At 41.4% G+C, this 21,673-nt stretch overlaps 1 protein-coding gene across 1 annotated transcript in view; it reads right to left on the bottom strand.

Annotated features, from left to right (window-relative positions):
- tpo (thyroid peroxidase) overlaps window positions 1-21,673 on the bottom strand; it is a 90,593-nt gene that overhangs the window by 27,246 nt on the left and 41,674 nt on the right. The window contains exons 5-9 of the mRNA XM_078541282.1: window positions 19,866-20,075; window positions 16,793-17,308; window positions 11,341-11,599; window positions 11,077-11,247; window positions 4,446-4,683 (exon numbers count right to left, since the gene is read on the bottom strand). Of these exons, the coding sequence (XP_078397408.1) occupies window positions 4,446-4,683; window positions 11,077-11,247; window positions 11,341-11,599; window positions 16,793-17,308; window positions 19,866-20,075 (1,394 nt within the window). The remainder of the gene's footprint in view (window positions 1-4,445; window positions 4,684-11,076; window positions 11,248-11,340; window positions 11,600-16,792; window positions 17,309-19,865; window positions 20,076-21,673) is intronic.

Consider the following 21,673-nt stretch of genomic DNA (forward strand, 5'->3'; position numbering starts at 1 on the left):
ACCATCGGGCGAATTGTAACCTGTTTTCACAATGGCAGATTTATGACTTTTTGCCTGCTGCTGGATTCGCCGCTCCCACCCCCCACGAAATCCGCCATGGGCGGGATGGGAAAATCCCACCTTATAAGACTCTAAACTATAGAGGTAATCTGCTGGGATGCTCAGGTTTAATAATGGTAACCTTGTCTGGAGTTTTCTTTAATGGCTCACAGTGATCTGTGGTGTCATTCTTGGATGTTGTTCCTGGTTGCATTTGGGATCTAGTCCTCGATGAAATAGGATTGCACGGTGGTTAATGAGCTGGAACGGATCTGATTTTTCCTCAGTTACACCTCACTGTTGCGCCTTTGTGTGTAGGACCTTGGTTCTGAACAATTCCTTGTCCCCTCAGCTAGTTGCCACATGATTTCTATGGGATCCTGGGAGCGAGCTTATTGTCCTAACTCTAAACTTGGCAATTCTGTAACTGCATTTTTATCATGCATATTGGTCATCTTCTCTTGCAGTTTTAAAAGTTGTTTTCTGGTTTCTGAAGAGTAGAATGGGTAAGAGTAAATTGGTACGCACTGGTCTGCCAAACATGAACTCTGCCAGTGATGGAATAGTTGCACTTAAAGGTGTCGTTCTCAGATGTAACATTGCAATGTGTAGATCTCGCTTTGCCTGTCTACATTTGAGAATTAGGGATTTCACTGTGTAAGTCATTCATTCAACTAGGCCGTTAGATCTAGGGTAATGAGGAGAAGAAGTCGTGTAATTGATATTCCACTTCTCACACATATCCTGAAATGGCTTATCAATAAATTGTAGACCGTTATCCATAATGATCTCGCTAGGTGCACCAAATAAACTGAAAATAGCACTTAGAGTGTGCGTAACAATTGTGCTTGATGTATTGTGCAATTGTTGAACAATGGGGTACTTGGTAAAGTAGTCGACAATGACGATGAAGTCACTGCCATCATGAAATAGATCAGATGCGATTTTGGACCAAGGATGATAGAAACTTCTTGTTGAATCAATGGTTCTTTGTGCTGACTTGGCAAATGCACTTGACAATGGCTTCAATGTCATTGTTCATGCCCAGCCAGTATCTTTCTTGCGAGTCTTCTTGCCTGATCTATGCCATGTGTGAGTGATGAAGTTGTTGAAGAATATCAGTCACAAAGATTCCGGTATGATGACCTCCTCAGGTGATGCCTGGCTCAAGCCGATAAGGCCAAGATGATTTCACGTGTTCGTGGGCATGCTGAATTGAATCAGACCATTCTTCACTGATGGTTTTCCACAGCTTCTATAATATGGAACCTTTTGCCATTTCTTTGTGCAACTGTTGGCATTTGCATTGAGCAAAATGTACCAGATCCATTGATGGACTTGCATTCTCCTGCAAATATAATGCTGCATCTCCCTTGAAACTACCAATTTCATTGAAACATTCTGTATATTTCAATGGGGTGATGGAGTAGTTTCTGAGGTTGATCTGACTAATTCTGTGGATTGTCACTAGTGTGAGGTCACAGCATACCAGTAGACCTGTGATTGCTGGGCCTTTAGTCTCCACAATGTAGAACATCCATGACACCCAGGAGGATTGATAATATTTGCACTCCAGGACTATGGAACCTGCACACAGGATTAGTGGACCATTGTATGCTGAGAGTTTCACAACAGTAAGTTTCGCCATGGCCTTCCACGTCTGTGGATACATGCCTTTTAGAATTTACAGGGGCAGTGTGCAGGCACTTGGTCTGTGTCAAACTTGGCCAATAATAAGTAGTTCCCAACTTTCTTAGGGCAGATAATTTGAATCTTTGAAAACCCTTCGGATGGTATGACAGCATCTGCATTTTCCACAAGATTGATGGTGTGAAATCTCGTCATGCCCTTTTCTCTGCATCTGCTGATGAAATGATTTATGGATTCTGTAGGCTGTTGTCAAAATGACATGAACTCATGTTGATAAATTCAGAAGTTTAACCTGATACTGAACCTGTTTTCCAATTTATCCATTATCTCTGGGGATCCTTCAGCTCTTCCACTGTTAATCCTGACATGTTCAGCATGTATAGATCTTTACTCCCAATTGATAGGGGAATTTTTATGGCTTGATTTTCTGGTTCAGACACATTTGAATTAAGAAACCTTTACTCTGTACGCTGTTTAAATATTTTGAATTCGGATGGTGGGTCAGGTGCATCCCAATTTAAACTGATGGATTTTGTGGACATTCTGACAATATCCCTTTGACTTTCCTTCTTCTATAGTACCTGGGATGTGTGTCACTGTAGCCGTTTTCACACACTTTTCCGAAGCTCTGTCTGTTATAATTTTTTTTTGTTTGACTCTTCTTCGTTTGCTAGTGATTAGCCCACACCCTGGTCACTTGCCTTTCCCAACACTCTCATCCCTGTCCATAATATTTCCATCACCAAGACACATTTCCCTCTCTGCAGTATTGCCCAACTCTGTCCCTATTTTAACCTAATCCCCAATTACACCTTCATTCATACTTCTGTCACATGAAAACTTAATTTCTCCAATGTCCTTCCTGGCCTCTCATCCTTCACTCCCCAGAAATTTTAACTGATCCAAAATGAAACCACCATATTCTGGTCCACATTAAATTCTATCCATTCTTTATCCAATCCTCAGTGACTTATACTGGCTCCCTGTCCCTGTGTCTTTCAAGTTAAAAACTGATTCAAATTTTTCAATTTTTTCATTGTTCTCTATATTGCAACCTCTTTCAGCCTGACATAGCCATCTATATCCTTTGCTCTTTTGAGTCAGGCCTTCTTTGCAGCTCCCCTCTGATTGCCCCACCCATAACTGAACCTTCTGTCACTTTGGCTCTACTGTTTTCAACTCTCTCATTAAACCTACTGTTTTCCACATCCCTTATTATCTTTAAAAACCCTTGCAAAGTCGACCTTTTCGACCAAGCTTCTGGTCACTCCTTTAATCTTTCCCTTCTATCTAGGCATTTGTTCATTTAATCAATTTATTTTCTTTTCTCTCTTGGGGTATTTTCTACAAGAAAGGCAAAATGTTAATATAAATTATTGTTATTAAAAATGTTTGTGGGAACTTGCTGTGTGGAAATTTGCTGCATTACAACAATGTCTAGAATTAAACTTCAAGAAATGCTCAATTGCCTATAAAGTGCTTTGAGGTGTCATGAGTTAAATGATACTATATAAATGTAAGTTCTTTCCTTTCTTGCAGGCACTGGCTGACTTGCTGTGCACATTGGGCATTTACTGCCTTTGCTGAGTCATATGTGTTATACTCTTCACAATTTATATTTTTGATTTAATTTCATTTCCTCACTATGTATGTGTTGCAACAAACTGTGTCTTTATTAACGACCTATATATCCCCTCCCACTAGAATTGAAATGGCAGTCCTTTGACCTTCAGGGCTGTTTTTCACTGATGTAGGTTATTGTTCTTAGTGTAGCACTTTCACAGCACTTGCAATATTTTGCTTTGGTCTGGTAACTATGGCAACAGCATGTAAATGAGGTCATTCAAAACTATTTTCAGAGAACACTGATCAAACTGGAACATTTGAAAGTCTCTTTGTAGATGGTGCTTTGGCTCATCTACTAAGTGTCAGAAGGTAAAATGTCCCTTCAGTCATCATCGGTTGCATTCACTTTGGCTTATTTTTAATTTAACAGATTCAAACATCTGACATGACCATGAAATAAATCTATTAGCAAGGCTGTATATCACTAATACCAGGCTGGAGATTTTATAATAATGCAGCATAAATAAACTAATGCCTATATTATGCGTTTTTTATAGAGTTCTTCTAGAGTTTCTGACATTGAAATGCTGCCATGAGGCATCCATGATTATATATTGGCCTCAAAACCAGAAATGACCCCAGCTCCCCTTTCACATATAACTTACGACCAGCTGCAAAAAAATGGATCCAATCCTCTTTTTTCATTTTGTGCTACTCAGCTTTGCTATGTGCTTCTTTGTATGTACATGTGAGTGCTGCATGAGCTAATATGTGTGGTCAGGCAACATGAATTGTAAACTGTGGGACTTGTTCTCAACAATCTTAAAAATGTGTAATTTTACTGCAGTCCAATTTTTAATCCCTCCCCTGAAAATTGCAGGCTCCCAGGCCCATCACTGCTAGGTAACTATTGGCCAAGCAACCACCAATACTTGTGCACAAGAAAGGTTCCAAAAATAACGTTAAACTTATATCCTTTGAAAGTAACTCAAATAGTTGCTACGAAAAGCAAACTGTTTTTTTCAGCATTCTCTGCTTTTGTTTAGTTTTATTTGTTCTGCTCCAAAGTGCTTGATTAATCTGTGTTAAGCTGGTTAATAATATAAGACCAGACATTTACCAGAATAGTTTGAGCTAACAGACTGTGTATGTGACTACATTGGGAAGGAACAATGTAATATAAAACTCACCTATCGCCTTCTCTTAAAGCTTTCATTTGTTTTCCAATTAAGCAGGCAAATAATGGGCCAATTCTGGCTCCAGGGAGAAAATCTTCTGCCAAGCCACCAAGCCAGATGTCAATATTGTTTGGATGCCCATAGAGATCCATTATCTTTTCAACTAAATCTAAATCAGATATTGCTTTCCTTAAATTGGCTTTAGTTTCTAATCTTTCCAGTTCACAGAATTCCCTCCAGTCATTGTATCCTAGAAGTAAAGTCATGCATTCTGTTAGTTTAGGAAGTCAACAAGAAACTCTGGTCTTGAAATTGCATCAGAGGATATTATCCTGTAAAGGCTTAATGAGTCATCTGCAATTCCTTGATCCATTATGTTAGCAGGTGCATTAACCTAATGAATAAGTCATTGCATCCACTAAATAGCAGAGAGAGGAACTTCAAACATAGAGATGATACACCAATATCTCACGATGTAATCCCAATGCCTCTGTATTGATAAAAAGTTCATTAATGCCATTCAATTTTAACTAAATGTGCAGCCTCTACTGTAATGGGCATCAGCACCACATCATCCAAGGCATTGCTATGGGTCACTTTTTAAAACTACTTCTAACAAAGATAAATGCCATCTGTTTAAAGGGCCAATGACAACATAGGCAGTATGTTGGGGACAGAGATCAGAAAGTGGTGGTGAACAGTTATAGACTGCAGGGGAATGTACAATGCTGTCCCCCAGGTTTTGGTATTATAAGCACTGCTCTTTTTTGATATATTAATAACCTAGATTTAGGTATACAGGGCTTAATTTCAAAGTTTGCAAATGACATAAAACTCAGAAATGTGGTAGGCAGCAAGGGGAATAATAACAGAATTCAGGAAGATCTGTAGTGGTGAAATGAGCAGACACATGGCAGATGAAATTTAATGCAAAAAGTGTGGAGTGATGCATTGGCAGAAAGAGTGAGGAGAGGCCATATGTACTAAATAGTGCAATTCTAAAAATGCTTCAGGAACAGAGAGATCTCGGGGTGTATGTACACAAGTTTTTGAAGGTGATAATTTGAGAAGACTGTAGTAAAAGTATATGGTACCCTTGGCTTTATTAATAGAAGCATAGAGTACGAAAGCAAGGAGATTATGCTAAGGCTGGGATTTTCTGGCAGGACCTGACGCAGGAGATCCGTTAGCCCAGCCGAAAGTCCATTGACTTTTGGCGGGACTGGACAATCCTGGTGGCATCCTGGAAAATCCCACTTTAAGCCTTTATAAATTGCTGGTTAGTGCCTAACTGGAGTATTACATCCAAATCTGGGTGCCACACTTTAGGAAGATCTCAGAGAGAATGTAGAGGAAATTTATTAGAATGATGCTGGACTTGCTCTGCTCCTGTTATTTGGAGACATTAGATAATCTAGAGTTGTGCTGTTTAGAGCAGGTCTGACTCGAGTGCTGTTTTGGGTGCATTAGAGTACTTAATTTGGAGCTTGCCTCCAATGGCTGACTCTTACCTTGCTACAGGGGAAGAAGAAGATTGATGAGTAACTGGTATGTTATTCTACTTATTCTAATTGTAATAAATAGTTTTTAAAGTTACGGTATGGCAGATCAGCTCGGTCAAGTGGAATGTACATCCTGTGGTATGTGGGAAGTCATGGACGCACCATGTGTCCTAGACAAACACATTTGCATGAAGTGTCACCAGCTGCAGAAGCTTGAGCCTTGGGTTATGGAACTCGAGCAGTGGCTGGAATTACTGTAGTGCATCCACGAGGCAGATGACTACATGGATAGCACATTTAAGGAGATGGTCACACCATAGATTAAAAAATACAGGCAAAGAGGGAATGGGTGACTGCCAGGAAGCCTAAGAGATCCAAGCAGGTAGTGCAGGAGTCCCCTAGGTCAATCTTGCTTGCTAATCGGTTTTCCATTTTGGATATTGGTGAGAGCGATGGTTCCTCAGGGGAGTGAAGCCAAAGCCATGAGTGGTTCAGCTGCACAGGAGGGGAGGAAGAAGAGTGAGAGAGCAATAGTGATAGGGGATTCCATAGTCAGGGGATCAGACAGGTGTTTCTGCGGCAGTAAACGTGACTCCAGAATGCTGTGTTTCCTCCCTGGTGCCAGGAGCAAGGATGTCATGGAGCAGGACATCCTAGTCAGGGAGGGTGAACAGCCAGAAGTTGTGGGTGACTTCAATCTGCATATAAACTAGATAAACCTAATGGGTACTAATGCCATGGAAGTTGAGTTTCTGGAGTGTGTTAGGAATGGTTTTCTAGAGCAGTATGTTGAGGAACCAACTAGAGAATAGTCTATTTTAGAATTAGTACTATGAAATGAAAAAGGGATAATTAACAAGTTGTTGTAAAATAACCTTTAGGGATGAGTGGCCATAACATGATAGAATTTTATATTATGTTTGAAAGTGAGGTAATTCGATATGAAGCCAGGGTGTTAAATTTGAACAAAGGAAATTAGAAGGCATGAGGGGAAAATTGGCTGAGGTGGATTGGGAAAATGCATTAAAAGGTATGATGGCACACAGGCAATGGACAGTCTTTAAAGAATTGTCACATAGTTTAGAGCAATTATACTTTCCTTTAAGGCACAAAAACCCAAAATGAAAAGTCAGTCAACCGTGGCTAACAAAGGGAGTTAAGGGTTGTATAAGATTAGAAATGAAGGCATATAAAGTTGCCAGAAATAGTAGTAAATAATAGTAGTAAACCTGAGAATTGGGAAGATTTTAGAATACGGCAAAGGAGGACCAAGAAACTGATAAAGAAAGGCAGAATGGAATATGAATGTAAACTAGCAAAAAACATAAAAATGGATATAGATCGGTTGGAGACTTGGACGGAGAAATGGCAGATGGAGTTTAATCTGGACAAATGCGAGGTAATGCATTTTGGAAGGTCTAATACAGGTAGGAATTATACAGTAAATGGCAGAACCCTTAAGTGCATCGACGGACAGAGGGATCTGGGTGTACAGGTCCACAGGTCACTGAAAGTGGCAACGCAGGTGGATAAGGTAGTCAGGAAGGCATATGGCATGCTTGCCTTCATCGGCAGGGGTATTGAGTATAAAAGCTGGGAAGTCATGCTGCAGCTGTATAGAACCTTGGTTAGGCCACACTTGGAATATTGCATGCAATTCTGGTCGCCACATTATCAGAAGGATATGGAGGTGTTGGAGAGGGTGCAGAGGAGGTTTACCAGGATGCTGCCTGGTCTGGAGGTTATTAGTTATGAGGAGAGGTTGGAGAAATTCGGATTGTTCTTACTAGAGTGACGGAGATTGAGGGCGACTTGATAGAAGTTTACAAAATTATGAGTGGCATGGACAGGGTAGATAGTCAGAAGCTTTTTCCCAGGGTGGAAGAGTCAATTACTAGGGGACATAGATTTAAGGTGAGAGGAGAAAACTTTAGAGGTGATGTGCGGGGCAAGTTTTTTACCCAGAGGGTAGTGAGTGTCTGGAATTCGCTGCCAGAGGAGGTGGTGGAAGCAGGTACGATAGTGGTGTTTAAGAGGCAACTTGACAAATACATGAATAGGATGGGAATAGAGGGATACGGACCCCGGAAGCGCAAAATATTTTAGTTGACGGGCAATATGATCGGCACAGGCTTGGAGGGCCGAAGGGCCTGTTCCTGTGCTGTACTTTTCTTTGTTCTTTGTTCTTTGACTGTAAAAGTGTCTATAGGGATGAAAAAAGGAAGTGTTTGGCTAAGACAAATGTGGGTCCATTACAGGCAGAGTCAGGAGAATTTATAATGGAGAATAAAGAAATGGAAGAGGAGCTAAATGATTACTTTGTGTCTGTCTTCACTGAGGAAGATACAAGAAATCTCCCAGAATTAAAGATCTAAGGGACAAGGGAGAATGAGGAATTGAAGAAAATTTGTATAAGTAAGAAGGTTGTATTGAAGAAATTAGTGGGACTGAAGGTTGATAAATGCCTGGGACCTGATAACCTACATCCCAAAGTGTTGAAAGAGGTTGCTATTGAGATGGTGGGTGCATTGGTGATCATTTTCCAAAATTCTATAGATTCTGGAATGGTTCCTGAAGATTGGAAGGCAGCAAATGTCACCCCACAATTTAAGAAGGGAGGGAAATAGAAAACAGGGAACTACAGACCTGTTAGCCTTACATCAGTAGTAGGGAATCTATTACAAAGGATGTGATAAATGCATACTTGGATAATAATGAACTGATTGGGCATAGTCAACAGAGAATTATGAACAGGAAATCATGCTTGACAAACCTGTTGGAGTTTTTTGAGGATGTTACTAACAAAATTGATAAAGGTGGGTCAGTGGATGTAGTATACTTGGATTTTCAGAAGGCTTTTGATAGAGTTCTCCACAGGAGGTTGGTTAGCAAAATTAAAGCACATGGGATAGGAGGTAATATACTGGCATGGATTAAGGATTGGTTAACAGAGAGTAGGAATAAACAGGTCACTCTCGCGTTGGCAGGCTGTGACTAGTGAGGTACTGCAAGGATCAGGACCCGTGTCTCAGCTTTTCACAATATATATCAATGATTTGGTTGTGGGGACTAAATGTAATATTTCCAAGTTTGCAGATGACACATAGCTAAGCAGAAATGTGTGTTGTGGGAAAGATACAAAGTAGCTTCAAGAGGATTTGGACAGACTGAATGAGTGGGCAAGAACATGGCAGATGAAATATAATGTGGAAAAATGTGAGGTTATCCACTTTGTTAGGAAGAACATATGTGCAGAGTATTTCCTAAATGGTAAGAGATTAAAAAGTGTAGATGTACAAAAGGGACCTGGGTGTTCTTGTCCATAAGTCACTGAAAGCTAACATGCAGGTGCAGCAGGCAATGAGGAAGGCTAATGGAATGTTAGCCTTTACCGCAAGAGGATTTGAGTACAGGAGTAGCAAAGTCTTGCTTCAATTGTAAAGTAGCTTGGTTAGACCACACTTGGAATACTGTGTGCAGTTTTGGTCCCCTTACCTTAGGAAGGATATTATTGCCATAGAGGGAGTACAATGAAGGTTCACCAGACTTGTTCCGGGGATGGCGGGACTGTCCTACAAAGAGAGATTGAGGAAACTAGGCCTGTATTCTCTAGAGTTTCGAAGAATGAGAGGTGATCTCATTGAAACCTACAAAATGCTTAAAGGGATATACAGGGTAAGATGCAGGTCAGATGTTTCCCCTGGCTGGGGAGTTTAGAACCACAGGACATAATTTCAAAATAATGGGGAAGCTATTTGGTACTGAAATGAAGAGATTTTCTTTTTACTCAGAGGGTTGTGAATCTTTTGAATTCTCTGCCCCAGGGGTCTGTGGAAGCTCAGTCATTGAGTATGTTTAAAGTAGAGATTGACAGATTTCTAAATGTCAATGACATAAAAGGGCATGGGGATAGTGCGGGAAAAAGGCATTGAAGTGGATGATCAGCCATGATCGTATTGATCCTGCTCCTACGTTCCTGTGAAGGTTAAGAGGAGATTTGATAGAGGTGTTTGAAATCATGAAGGGTATTGGTTGAATAAATGAGGAGAAACTGTTTCCAGTGCTAGAGGGCTGATAACCAGGAACACAAATTTAAATTAATTTGCAAAAGATCCGGAAGCGAGATTGGAGAAATTGCTAAATGGAGCAGATTGTTATGAGCTGGAATGTTCTACCTGAAAGGATTAATGTGGAAGCAGATTCAATAATATCTTTCAAAAAGGGAATTGGATAAATATTTAAAGGGGGAAAAGTAGTAGGGCTATGGGGAAAGGGAAGGAAAATTGGAATAATTGAAAAGCTCTTTCATAAAGTCAGCATGAACATGATGGGCAGTAACGTCCTATGTTTCTATGGGTAGCATACTGCTCCTGCCTCTTTCACATTTGAGTTCCAATCAGCACCATCCAGAACTATCTGAAAATCAGAATGAGCAGGAGCTCGGCATAAGTTGGCACTTTAAATAAACACTTTATTTTGATGTTGTTACCACGCCAATTTTAAATGCAAATAGGGGCGTGGAGACACAAAAATCATTAACACACACAAGTTAATTTTCTGACTGGTATACTTCGGTATAAATAGTTAATGCATTCATACCAATTTCCCCTGTGTGATATTTTTTACTGTAGGCCCTAACCCATTTAACATAAACAGATGAATGGCTGAAATGAAATCAAGCGCATTGAATAGTTTAGTATGAGCCTGTAGAACAATTGTATCGGAATAGTGCCAGTTGAAAAATAAGCCCCTCTGTTGCATTTTTGGTTACTAATTGGTTAGTTGCTGAGTGGACTTAAAAACAGAGACATAAATATTAATCATTGAATAAGAAGCTTTTATGGTCACACCTTGTAAAATTTGCTCGGAAAAGAGCAGTTGTTACCTTAAAGAAGTTCCCTTGAAGAGCTTGTAGGCCTTAATGTTTTGGGCAGCATACAACAGGCAGAGTCTGCTGTCGAGGCCTACCAGTTCTTCTGAGGAACTCTTTAAAAGTAACAACCTCTTTTTCAGAGCAAATTTACATAATGTAACCATAAAACCGTCTCACTCAATGTTACCACTCTCACCATGGAAACCTTCTAACAATTTTTAATATTAATCATATTTGCAAGGTGCAACTGCTCAGGGGTTACATTTACCAGGAAGTCCGTGGTCGCGCCCTCGTTGCAGATTTAACGATGCCAGATCCAATGCTACAGCACTTGTCAGAGTAAATAGTTTCTCTGTCAGTTCTTCAATCATCATTTGATCCGATGTCTGCAGTTTTGCTGGCTTTGCTAGCAGCCCCCTGAACAAGGGGTTTAAACCACCTACCAATCACAACAGAAATATTGATTTAATTTGTAGCCTGTTGTAAGCATGATGCAACATTGTTTTAAGCCTCATAATATATAGATATTCACCTTCTTTAATGATTCTCCAAGGACTGAAAAAGGTGTTTTGCAGATTTATACTTCGGTACTTGGGATGCTCCTTATAATTTTCATCAAATCTTTGTATCTTAGGACTGATAGTTGCATGACCAAAACGGAAAGCTGCAGTTGCAAACACATTGGATAATGTGGGATTCAGTGTTTCATCATATCCATCATATTTTCCAAGGAATTGATCAGAAACTTGAGAGCCAAGGATTTTTGGAATGTAGTCTCTCATTGTAAGAATCTACAGCAAATAAAATAAAACCCTCCTGTGAGTAATTGTCAGAGGAATGATATAACTAGATAGAGCCATTTACATTATTCTTGAAAAGAGAAAGGCTTTTCTCAGGAAGGGCTTTTTATTACTAGATGTATAATTGCAAATATCGCACTTGTCAATGGCCGGTGAGCCTTCAGATACTGCACAGCGGTTGATAATGGCAGGGCCTTTGAAACTTCATTGAAATGTTTTCAATAACAGGAATAGTCAGCTTGAAAACCATCACTGAGTTTTTGACATGTTAGATGTCATATCAGGTTCATTCTGTCGCGGAATGCAAATCTGCAATTTTTCTGTTTGTGATCATTTCTCTCTTTGCTGTTTGTGAGCCCTCGCTGTGCATAAATTGGCTGCAGCGTTTCCCTACATTGCAACAGCTTTACTGCATTAGCTGTGAAGTGCTTTGAGGCTTCTTCAGATCAATAAAGGACGATATACATGAAAATTCTTTTGTTCTTACTTCCAGGCTTAGGTGTTGAATCTCTTGCTTGAATGCCGCTATTTCAATGGTGGACATTGGCTGGAGATAAACCTGCAGTAAATGGTATTGCTGTGTTGGTCTCTATTGAGCCTAAGTTTGCAGAGGCAGTTTTCCTCTGTTATTGTGAGATATGTATTCCAGGGCCTGAAACTTTTGGTCAGCGTGCGGGGACGGGCCCCGCTTGCCGATGCTTAAAAAGATGCGCGGTGACATTGGGTGTGCGACCCGACGTCACCACGGGTCGTTCCGATCTTCAGTTGAGCGGGCGCGCACTGGAATCGGCTGCGTGCCTGCTGAGCTGTCAAAGGCCTATTAAGGCCATTTAAAAACTAATGGACATAATTAACAGGGCTGCCCGTCCAACCTTAAGTTGGTGGGCAGGCGAAGAGCCCAGGCGGCCTTCACATTTATCATAGGACCTCATCCACGGATGGGATAAGGTTTCATGACGGGTTTATAAATGTAATAAAAAATTTTAGTGAAATTCGTTGACATGTCCCAGCTCATGTGACACTGTCACATGAGGGGACATGTCCGAATAATTTTTTTAAATCTGTTTTTCAGTTTTTCACAATGAAATTAAACTGCCTGAGGCAGTTCCGTGCTTCAGGGAGATTTCTGCGCTTTTTGGCGCGCAGGCCCCCACTCTCCATCCTACCCCACCTGCACATGGAGTGCTGAGTGCTTCCGGATGCTTGTCATGCTGGTCGGGCCTTAATTGGCCCGCCCATGTTAAAATGGCGGTGCACAGCTGATCGTGTGCGGCGATCGGCTGCGCGCCCGCCCACACCCACTCCCGCCCAGCCCAGATGACAAGGAGAAAATTCTCCCCCAGGTCTGTGAATGTGTTTGCTGAGATAATGGTGGAAATGTGCCGTTGCCCTAGAATTATCCAATTCCTTGACATTGCTGCTTTGATGTCCTATGTTTTGTTGCATGTAATCTGAGGCAGGGACGCGCTTCAAAAGCAATTGATATATATTTTAATGAAATGGCTGAAAAAAAGCAGCACAGCTTAGAAAGTCCCTTCCTGACAGGTGGTCCTTTAACAGCTCTAAATGGGTATAGCTAGTGTTGGGCGAGAGCAGGGTGGTGTGTTGAGATGGCAAGCGACTGGAAGGTCTGGGTCATGCTTGTGGCAGACCAGAGGTGTTCTGCAAAGTGGCCACCCAGTCTGTGTTTGGTCTCCCCGATGTGGAGGAGGCCACATTGGGAGCAGCAAATGCAGTAGGCCAAATTGAAGGAGGTGCAAGTGAAGCGCTGCTTCACCTGAAAGGAGTGTTTGGGCCTTTGGACGGTGAGGAAGGAGGAGGTAAAGGGGCAGGTGTTACACCTTCTGTGATTGTATAGGAAGGTGCAGTGGGAGGAGGATAAGGTGTTGGGAGTGATGGAGGAAAGGAACAAGGTGTCCCGGAGGGAACGGTCCCTACGGAATGCCAACAGGGGGAGTGAAGGGAAGATGTGTTTGGTGGTGGTATCATGCTGGAGTTGGCAGAAATGGCAAAGGATGATCCTTTGAATGCGGAGGCTGGTGGGGTGAAAAGTGAGGAAAAGGGGGACCCTATCGTGGTTCTGGGAGGGAGAGAAAAGGGTGAAGGTAGAGGCGCAGGAGATGGGTGGGACACGGTTGAGGGCCCTATCAACCACTGTAGGTGGGAAACCTTGCTTAAGGAAGAAGGAAAACATGTCAGAAGCACCGTTTTGGAAAGTGGCATCATCGGAGGCGAAGGAACTGAGAGAATGGGATGGAGCCCTTACAGGATATCACATGCTGCCATGTGATCTCCTTGCCTTTGGAAGAATATACCTTCAATCAGATCACAGCTGAGGTACAAACCAACATAAAATTAAACACAATATTCAATAAGTTCATAAATTATAAACTTTTTTAATCCCTTCAAAATGTCTAAAACAATTAAGCTGCTTCTCCTGCAATGTCAGCATTGAATTGAACCTATTAAAACATATTTTCGTTACTTTTTGCTTGACTATATGCTATCACAGAGTCACTGAATTATTGCTTTCTTTCCTGGCTACAATATAGCAAATTAATAAGTTCATTTTTTTAACAACCCTGTCCGAAACAATGTCCCACTTCCTTATCATCCCCCTTGCATTTGACCTACATCCCTTCCTGGTGCTGCAATGTTTCCAAATCTCTCCATGGCCCTGTAGCTCCCTATCTCTACTACATCGTCCAGCCATAGATCCTTCCTTACAGTTTTGGTCCTCTGATTCTGACCTCCATGTGAAACCTACTGTCCCTTCATCCCATCACAAAGTTTTAAGTTGCCTCAGGCCTAATCTATGTAATGCCCTTCTCCAACCCTCTACATTTCTATTTCTCTTTCCTTATTTAGAAACCATTTTGACTTAAACTTGAATTGCCATTTCAAATTTCTATCCTATGGCGCAACATCAGTTCCCCTTATTACTTCTCTGCCAAGTGCCTTTTTGTACATTAAAGACATGTATTAATGCAATTCATTGTTAAGAAACCCATTGAGTTGATCCATTTTGAACTATTTCAACCCTGTTACTTTTGCATCTCTGCCTGCTTTAGTTTGGTTGAAGGATACTACTTGTATTCAGGAGATTTGAAACCACTTTTCTTCCTTTTGAATTCCATGAGATAGATTTTCAGGTTGTCTCCCACGTGTGAAAAATAGAAAGAAAGGCTTGCATTATATAGCACCTTTCAGGACCCCTGGATGTCCAAAAGCACTTTATGGCCAATGAAGAGTCACTGTAGTAATATAGGACACGTGGTAGGCAATATGCACAACACAAGTTTCCACAAACAGCAATGTGAAGATGACCAGATAATTTGTTACTTGTATTGTTGATTGAAGGATAAATATTGACCAGGACATCGGGGATAACTCACTCCCCTGCTTCTTCTCCAAAATAGTGCCATGGGATCTTTAATGTTCCCCTCAGAAAGTAGATGGGGCCTTGGTTTAGCATCTCATCTGAAAGACAGCACCTCCAACAGTGCAGGACTCCAGCAGTATTACACTGGAGTGTCAACCATGATTTTTATGCTTAAGTCCTAGAGCAGTACTTGAAGCCATCACCTTTCAACTCAGAGGCAAGAGTGCTACCAACTGAACTACAACTGACACACAGATTGAGTGTGTCTTACAGACACCACCTGTCTTTTCATTTTTATTGCTTTCAAAGGAAATGAAAATTTGGCTATCTCAAAAATGAGCAAGGGTTATCTCAGTTAGCTAGATAGCTAGCATGTGGTTCAGAACAACACCAAAGCTTGGGTTCAATTCTTAATCCGGCTGAGGTAGGTGCTTGCCTCCTTGCCTGCTCCATGCTTGATGTGGAGTAGTGTCCCTTAAGCTATATAACCAATTGTCTCGCTCTAATAGAGGGAGAGATGCTTACAGTCCCTTGTGGATTATAGCTTGTTACCTATCTACCTATGAAGAGTAGCCAAACCACAACACCAGTGCTTTACTCAGATGATAAGCTGAAAATCCAGTTTCATGTCTCCTGATGTTTATTGCAGAATATGGCATAAAAGCAGAATTTTTATTGTAAAGGAGTGAAATGCCAGAAATCCTTAATGGAAAAATAACTACTTCTAATTGCTATGATCCGAGCCTGAACACATTTAGTGAAATAATTATAGTAATTAATATTTTAGTAACTGGTGGTTTTATTAATTACTTACCAACCCCAAGATCAGCATGTCCTAATTAGCTGAGTAAACTCAAACAGCAAAGGGCATTAGTTTCATTATTCAGTTGCAAATATTTAAATCATCAAGATTCCTTTAACACCAGTGCACTGATCATAGAAGGGGAAATCAATAGCAGCATAAAGGTAACTTAGCATTCCATTTCTCAAATGGAATAGTGACAGAAATACAATGCTAGCCCTTAGGAATGAATCTTTTGACAGATTTAGTAAAATCTAGATTTTAGCATGAGAAAAGCTGAAGATAAAGTGGAATGCCATGTATACCTACAAATGGCACATTGGAAATTTAAGAATGAAATCGATCAAATGCCATACCAATGGCAGAGCAGGAATTCCCCTTCACTGACCACTGGCTTTCCTGACTCTGTCAGAATTTGTGAGCTCAGGCAATTAGAATGAAATGGGTCGGCATCTGTGCCATTATCGGTGCAGCTAAAGTGTTTGCTAATAGGTATGTCTTGAAATCAGCAGGACTGATTGCAGAGCCTTTGTGGGGAGAACTGTTGGCTCTATTTCTAAGAAGGCTACTATCCTTACCCTTTGTGATCGGTTGCTGTTATGAAGGAGACCTTTATTTGGTGGACCCCACTTCCACTATGGGGTTGTACTCTGTGTCTACTTCATACAGCTCTTCGGTTTGCTTAACTCACCAGAGACAAGATTGAGTGGCTTTCTGGTGGGTGTTGCCACCTGGTCAATCCCACCTCTTTATTTTGATGTCAGACAGAGAGAGGTTGCCTGCCCTGTTCCTCCTGAAAGGACAGTGCTGACCAAATGGAATTGTGATGGAGAATCACTGGGGTTTCATCACCCCAATTTTCACCACCCAATTTCTGCCCTGTTCACTTATCTTATGCCTTGAAACTGTCTTTGACATCATGGACTTTGGGGGCCAATATCAACCATACACTGTCCTTGTAACAACTTTTAAGAAAGGTAGAAATAGTGAATCGACTAACCTGATGCAGGGCACCAATGATTTTACGTGCCTCTTGGTATATGGTTTCTGAGGTCCAGTGAGGGTTTATCCTGTGCAAGGCCTTTGCTAAACGATTATGCTCACGCATCCATAATGTGTGCATTGAAGCAAGAGTAAGAACTTCATTTGCTCGACTTTCTCCTGCCAGGAAACATTCTATTCTTTCATTCTGAGTAACATTAGGCTCTTGAAAACATGGAGATGGTGCCTGATCCACAAAGGGCAACAGTTCATGGCTGCCATCCTTGTATTTTGGGTTAGTGAGAAGGAGGCCCTCCTTACTTGAATGATCCCTTAGCTTTTTCTCATGGATTGGAGTGCTTCCATAGACAGTTGAGGCATCAATAAAGGAAGTTACTGCGTTAATCTGTTGTCGAGAATACAGATTTGACGGAGTTTCAAAGGCCGTTCCTTGATCTCCTGTTCCACATGTAGGTGAGGAACGATAGAATGTGATGCACTCATTTATTTTGGAGCGGGGATCACTTTGAAGTACCTGATGAATATCAAAATATGACAAGGTTAAAAATATCAGCCCTGCTGTGATTTTGTTTACGCTTCCAGTCCATAAATCAATAAATGTGGGTTTATATTTAAAGATCACCTTTTAGGTCTTCTGTCTATCTACAGCAATTACCTAATCTCAGCAGGTGTCAGAACCACAAATAATTTACAATACAGAAATAGGTCATTCACCCAGCATGGCTGGGTTGGCTGTTTGCTAAAGCAATCCAAAACTAATCATATTGTCTTACTGGAGCCCCATTTGCATGTATTTTCCTCTGCTTCAAATGTTTATCCACCCCTCTTTTAAAAGTTGTGATGTTGTTAAATTAAATATCCATTGTGGTAAAGAACATTAAGCTCTAACAATTCACCACATAAACAAGTTCTCCTTGCTCTGAAGAAGAGTCATACGGACTTGAAACGTTAACTCTGTTTCTCTCTCCACAGGTGCTGTCAGACCTGCTGAGCTTTTCCAGCATTTTCTGTTTTAATTTCTCCTTATTCTTTCCTCACTTGTTTAGTGGCCAATTTAATTTGGTGGTGACTGATTTCGCCCCACCCACAGAGGGGAGTCTTATTCTAAAGAAGCCCTTCATAATTTCAAGCTCAGCTATTGAATCATCTCTGTTCTAGTTGAAATATAACCAGTATCTCAATTCTTTGTTCATAACTATAGTTTCTTACGCCTGGGATGATCTTAGTGAATCTACAATATGCTCTCATGTCTTAAATTTAATGTCCTTTCTATAATGGGCACCCAAATTTGCATTCAGTACTTCAGCTGTGGTCAAACCATCAACTTGTACAAACAGTAAGAGAGGAGCTTAAATTTAAACATATATTTCAGAACACTTGGCTATAAATGCCATTGAAATTCAGTCTTGGAACCCTTTTTATGCAAAATAACTTCCACTATTTATGGCGTAAATGAATTACTTACCCTACCTCTTCATTGTGCCAGTAGGCTGGATTATAGGGAGACATTGGCCAGAATCTTTTGGCCACTTTGGCATCGGGCGTCATGCCAGGCGGGGAGGGATGGGTCAATATGGCGAGAAGGCCAAAAATTGATTTCATGCCGTCGTGAAACCAGTTTGCGATCGTCTGCTCCACCCGCCAAAGGCAGCCACGTTTCCCGCCACCACATGTCAGGGAACCTAATTTCAATACTTTAGCATCTCAATATAAGCCCTGCTCACTAGGATCATCCCCCCCGCACTGGATCATCCGGGCACATCAGCGTAATTGCACGCCTACATGTTTCAGAACAGTACATAAGCGACGTGCACCTGGCGAGCTGCACTTCACTCAGGATTTCGAGGTTTGTTTGACTAACTTGCTTCAGGCAGCACTCAGAGTCATCAGCGCCAGGCTTGGCAGGCAGCACCACATCACTTTCAGGGGGACTCACGGGCCAGTCTTTACCTAACAGGCCAGTCATAAGGCGGGGGTGGCTTTTCAACGGCTGCAAGGCTAGGGCTTGCTTGGTGAAGGGAGAGGCAAGAGAAGAGGCTGCAGGGCAATGGCTCTACTGGGGAAGGGTGGGTGGGGGGCATTCCAGGGCGTATCTGGGGACATGTTGATCTGTACAAGTGGCCTGAAGATGGTGAGGGCTGAGGAGGCTGTCTTCAGAGGAGATGAGGCCAGGTGGAGATGTAAGGGTGTGTGTGAGAGAGTGAGTGGTGATGTCCCTTGAGCTGGCAGAGTGAGATGCCTTGTGAGTTTGTGAGTTTAGAGTGATAAGAAGGTTACCTTACCCTGGCGGCATGGATGAGATAATTAATCCATTTTCTGCACTGGATGGCCAAATTCTTGTGTGCAGCATTGGCACTGACCACCTCTGGCACCTCCTCCCAAGCCAGAGTGGTGAGAATGAAGGACCTCCTGTGGCCAGAGCGGGGGTAGAGGACACTGCGGCTGGCCTCCATGGTGTCCAGAAGACATCCCAGGGATGTGTCACTGAATCGGGGGGGGGGGTGCTGAACTCTTTTGGCTTTTGGGGCCATGTCTTCACCAGAGCAGCCCTGGACTGAAAGCATTGAGAAGTGTACATGCAGCTGCAGTTTAAATATGGTGTCCTGCGTGAGGAAGTGGTGAGGTAGTGGCATGGCGAGAAAATTGGAGGCCACCCACCAGCAAGGCAGCGTGTTTCCTGTGGCTGCATAACTAATGAGGTGGGAATGGGATGAAACGTCGCAGAAACCCGCCATTGCGGCCAATGGGTAAAATGACTTTTTCCCGCCCGCTACTGCACTTTGTGCAATTTTGGGACAGTTCTGTTGAGCTCAGCAATCATTGGAAGAGGGAAAACTTGAAATAACTATGCGGTTCAAAGTAAAAATCATTCTGGATATTTCCTTCAAACCCATACAAAATCTCTGCCTCAAAAATGCTCAAGAGAGCATCAAAGATTGGATCAGTGATATGCTTGGTCCCGATCCATGCTCAAATCTAAAACAACCAAAGATACCTTGAAATTCAAATATTTCCTGACTCTTGTCCATAATCTAAAGGAGTGCAAAGGTCTGTTAAAATTCTACAAATACCTTTATTGGAAAACAGGGATTCAGATTATGGCAGATGTTCCTACAGTCTACTCCTCCCATGAAGGTAACTTGACTGGTGCTCTGAGGCGTGAATGCAAAATCATGGTCAATGTATTGACCCCATTCAACTAGGATGTGTGAATATAGATGATCTTCTGTCATATTTGTCTTATTGGATGTACGTAGAATTTTATTGGTTATATCTCGGACCTGTCAGAGAAAGAAACTTTTTAATATAGAAACTGGTACATGTAGGCTGCATATAGGTTGGCATAAAATGGCTGATATAATATGCAATATGAGAAAGTGGAGTTAGCCTGAGTTAGAAACTCAGACAAGCATTTCACTGTAGGCAGGTCACCGAAGCAAAAATGATTAGATATTTCTCAGAATAGGTTTGTTTGAACCTTCAGTAAAAAAGGAGAAAGAACTGGGTTTGTCCGTCATTAAACATAATAGATGTTTAAACCAGAGTGAGCAATAGAATAGGTTAGATTGTAATGTACGATGTTTATATCTGTCATTGTGAAATTATAAGAAATAATATAATTAACACTCGGCACATTAGTTGAAGAATAATGAGGGACTTACTGAAGAGAAGTAACTAAGTGCTGTGAGGTACGAGGGTGTATATAAATTATAGCTAAGAGAAATTCCAGCTATTGCTAACTTCGCACCAACAATGTCAGTGAACATGGAGAAGGGTCAAGTGAAATAGTTGCATTTCTATTTGATCTATAAAGTGACAGCAACCTATTGTAGGTGTGGAGCTTAGGCTTAGGACCCTAGAGATCAATATCAAGGCATCCGAGGTTCCATCCACTGGGCTGTCCGAGTGGAGGTAACACGGGTGTTTGTTATGACTGATATATTCATATAAGATAAGGCTGAAGCTGAAACTTGCATTTCTTAATAAAGTATTACATTTCTTGTAACTAGATACGCTCATACTTTATAATTTCCTACATGACATTATAAAGCCAAGTGAATCATTAAATCTTGTTCAAACAAAGCAAAATTAAAATCTATGTGGATTGCAGCTTGGCCTATTGTTATTACGAGAATTCCTCCAATGCTTGAACATTTGATTTAAATCATATTTATGTAGGGACTGAAATATTAAAGATTTGAAGAACCTATTCATTCCCCCTTAAATTGATTGACACTTTAGCTTAATAGTGAAAGCTATGGTTAGGCACTCGCATGTCTCATATCAAAAAACATAGAAACATAGGAAAATAAAAGCAGGAGTATGTAATTCGGCCCTTTGAACCTGTTCTGCCATTCAATGTGAACATGGCTGATCCTCTATCTCAACGTCATACTCCTGCTCTCTCTCCATATCCTTTGATGCCTTTAGAGTCTAGAAATTTATTTCCTTTTTAAATATATTCAGTGACTTGGCCTCCACAGCCCCCTGTGGTAGAGAATTCCATAGGTTCACCGCCCTCTGAGTGAAGAAGTTTCTCCTCATCTCAGTCCTAATTAGCCTACCCCGTATCCTGAGACTGTGACCCCTTGTTCCAGAAACCCAAGCCAGAGAAAATGTTATCCCTGCATCCAGTCTGTCCAGCTCTGTCAGAATTTTATACGTTTCAATGAGATCCCCTCTCATTCTTCTAAACTCATGTGAATACAGGCCTAGACGGCCCAATCTCTCCTCATAAAAGTCGACATTTATTACCCAGTTATTTTATCATTTATCCTGTCTTCTGTTGAAGACTCAGGCTGTCATATGGTTCCACAGGCCTAGTCCCTCCACCTCTATATTTCAAGCATCTCACACATGAATCCCATCAGTGAGAGTT

Source organism: Cetorhinus maximus, chromosome 5 (assembly GCF_964194155.1).
Source record: "Cetorhinus maximus chromosome 5, sCetMax3.hap1.1, whole genome shotgun sequence".
Classification (NCBI taxonomy): domain Eukaryota; kingdom Metazoa; phylum Chordata; class Chondrichthyes; order Lamniformes; family Cetorhinidae; genus Cetorhinus; species Cetorhinus maximus.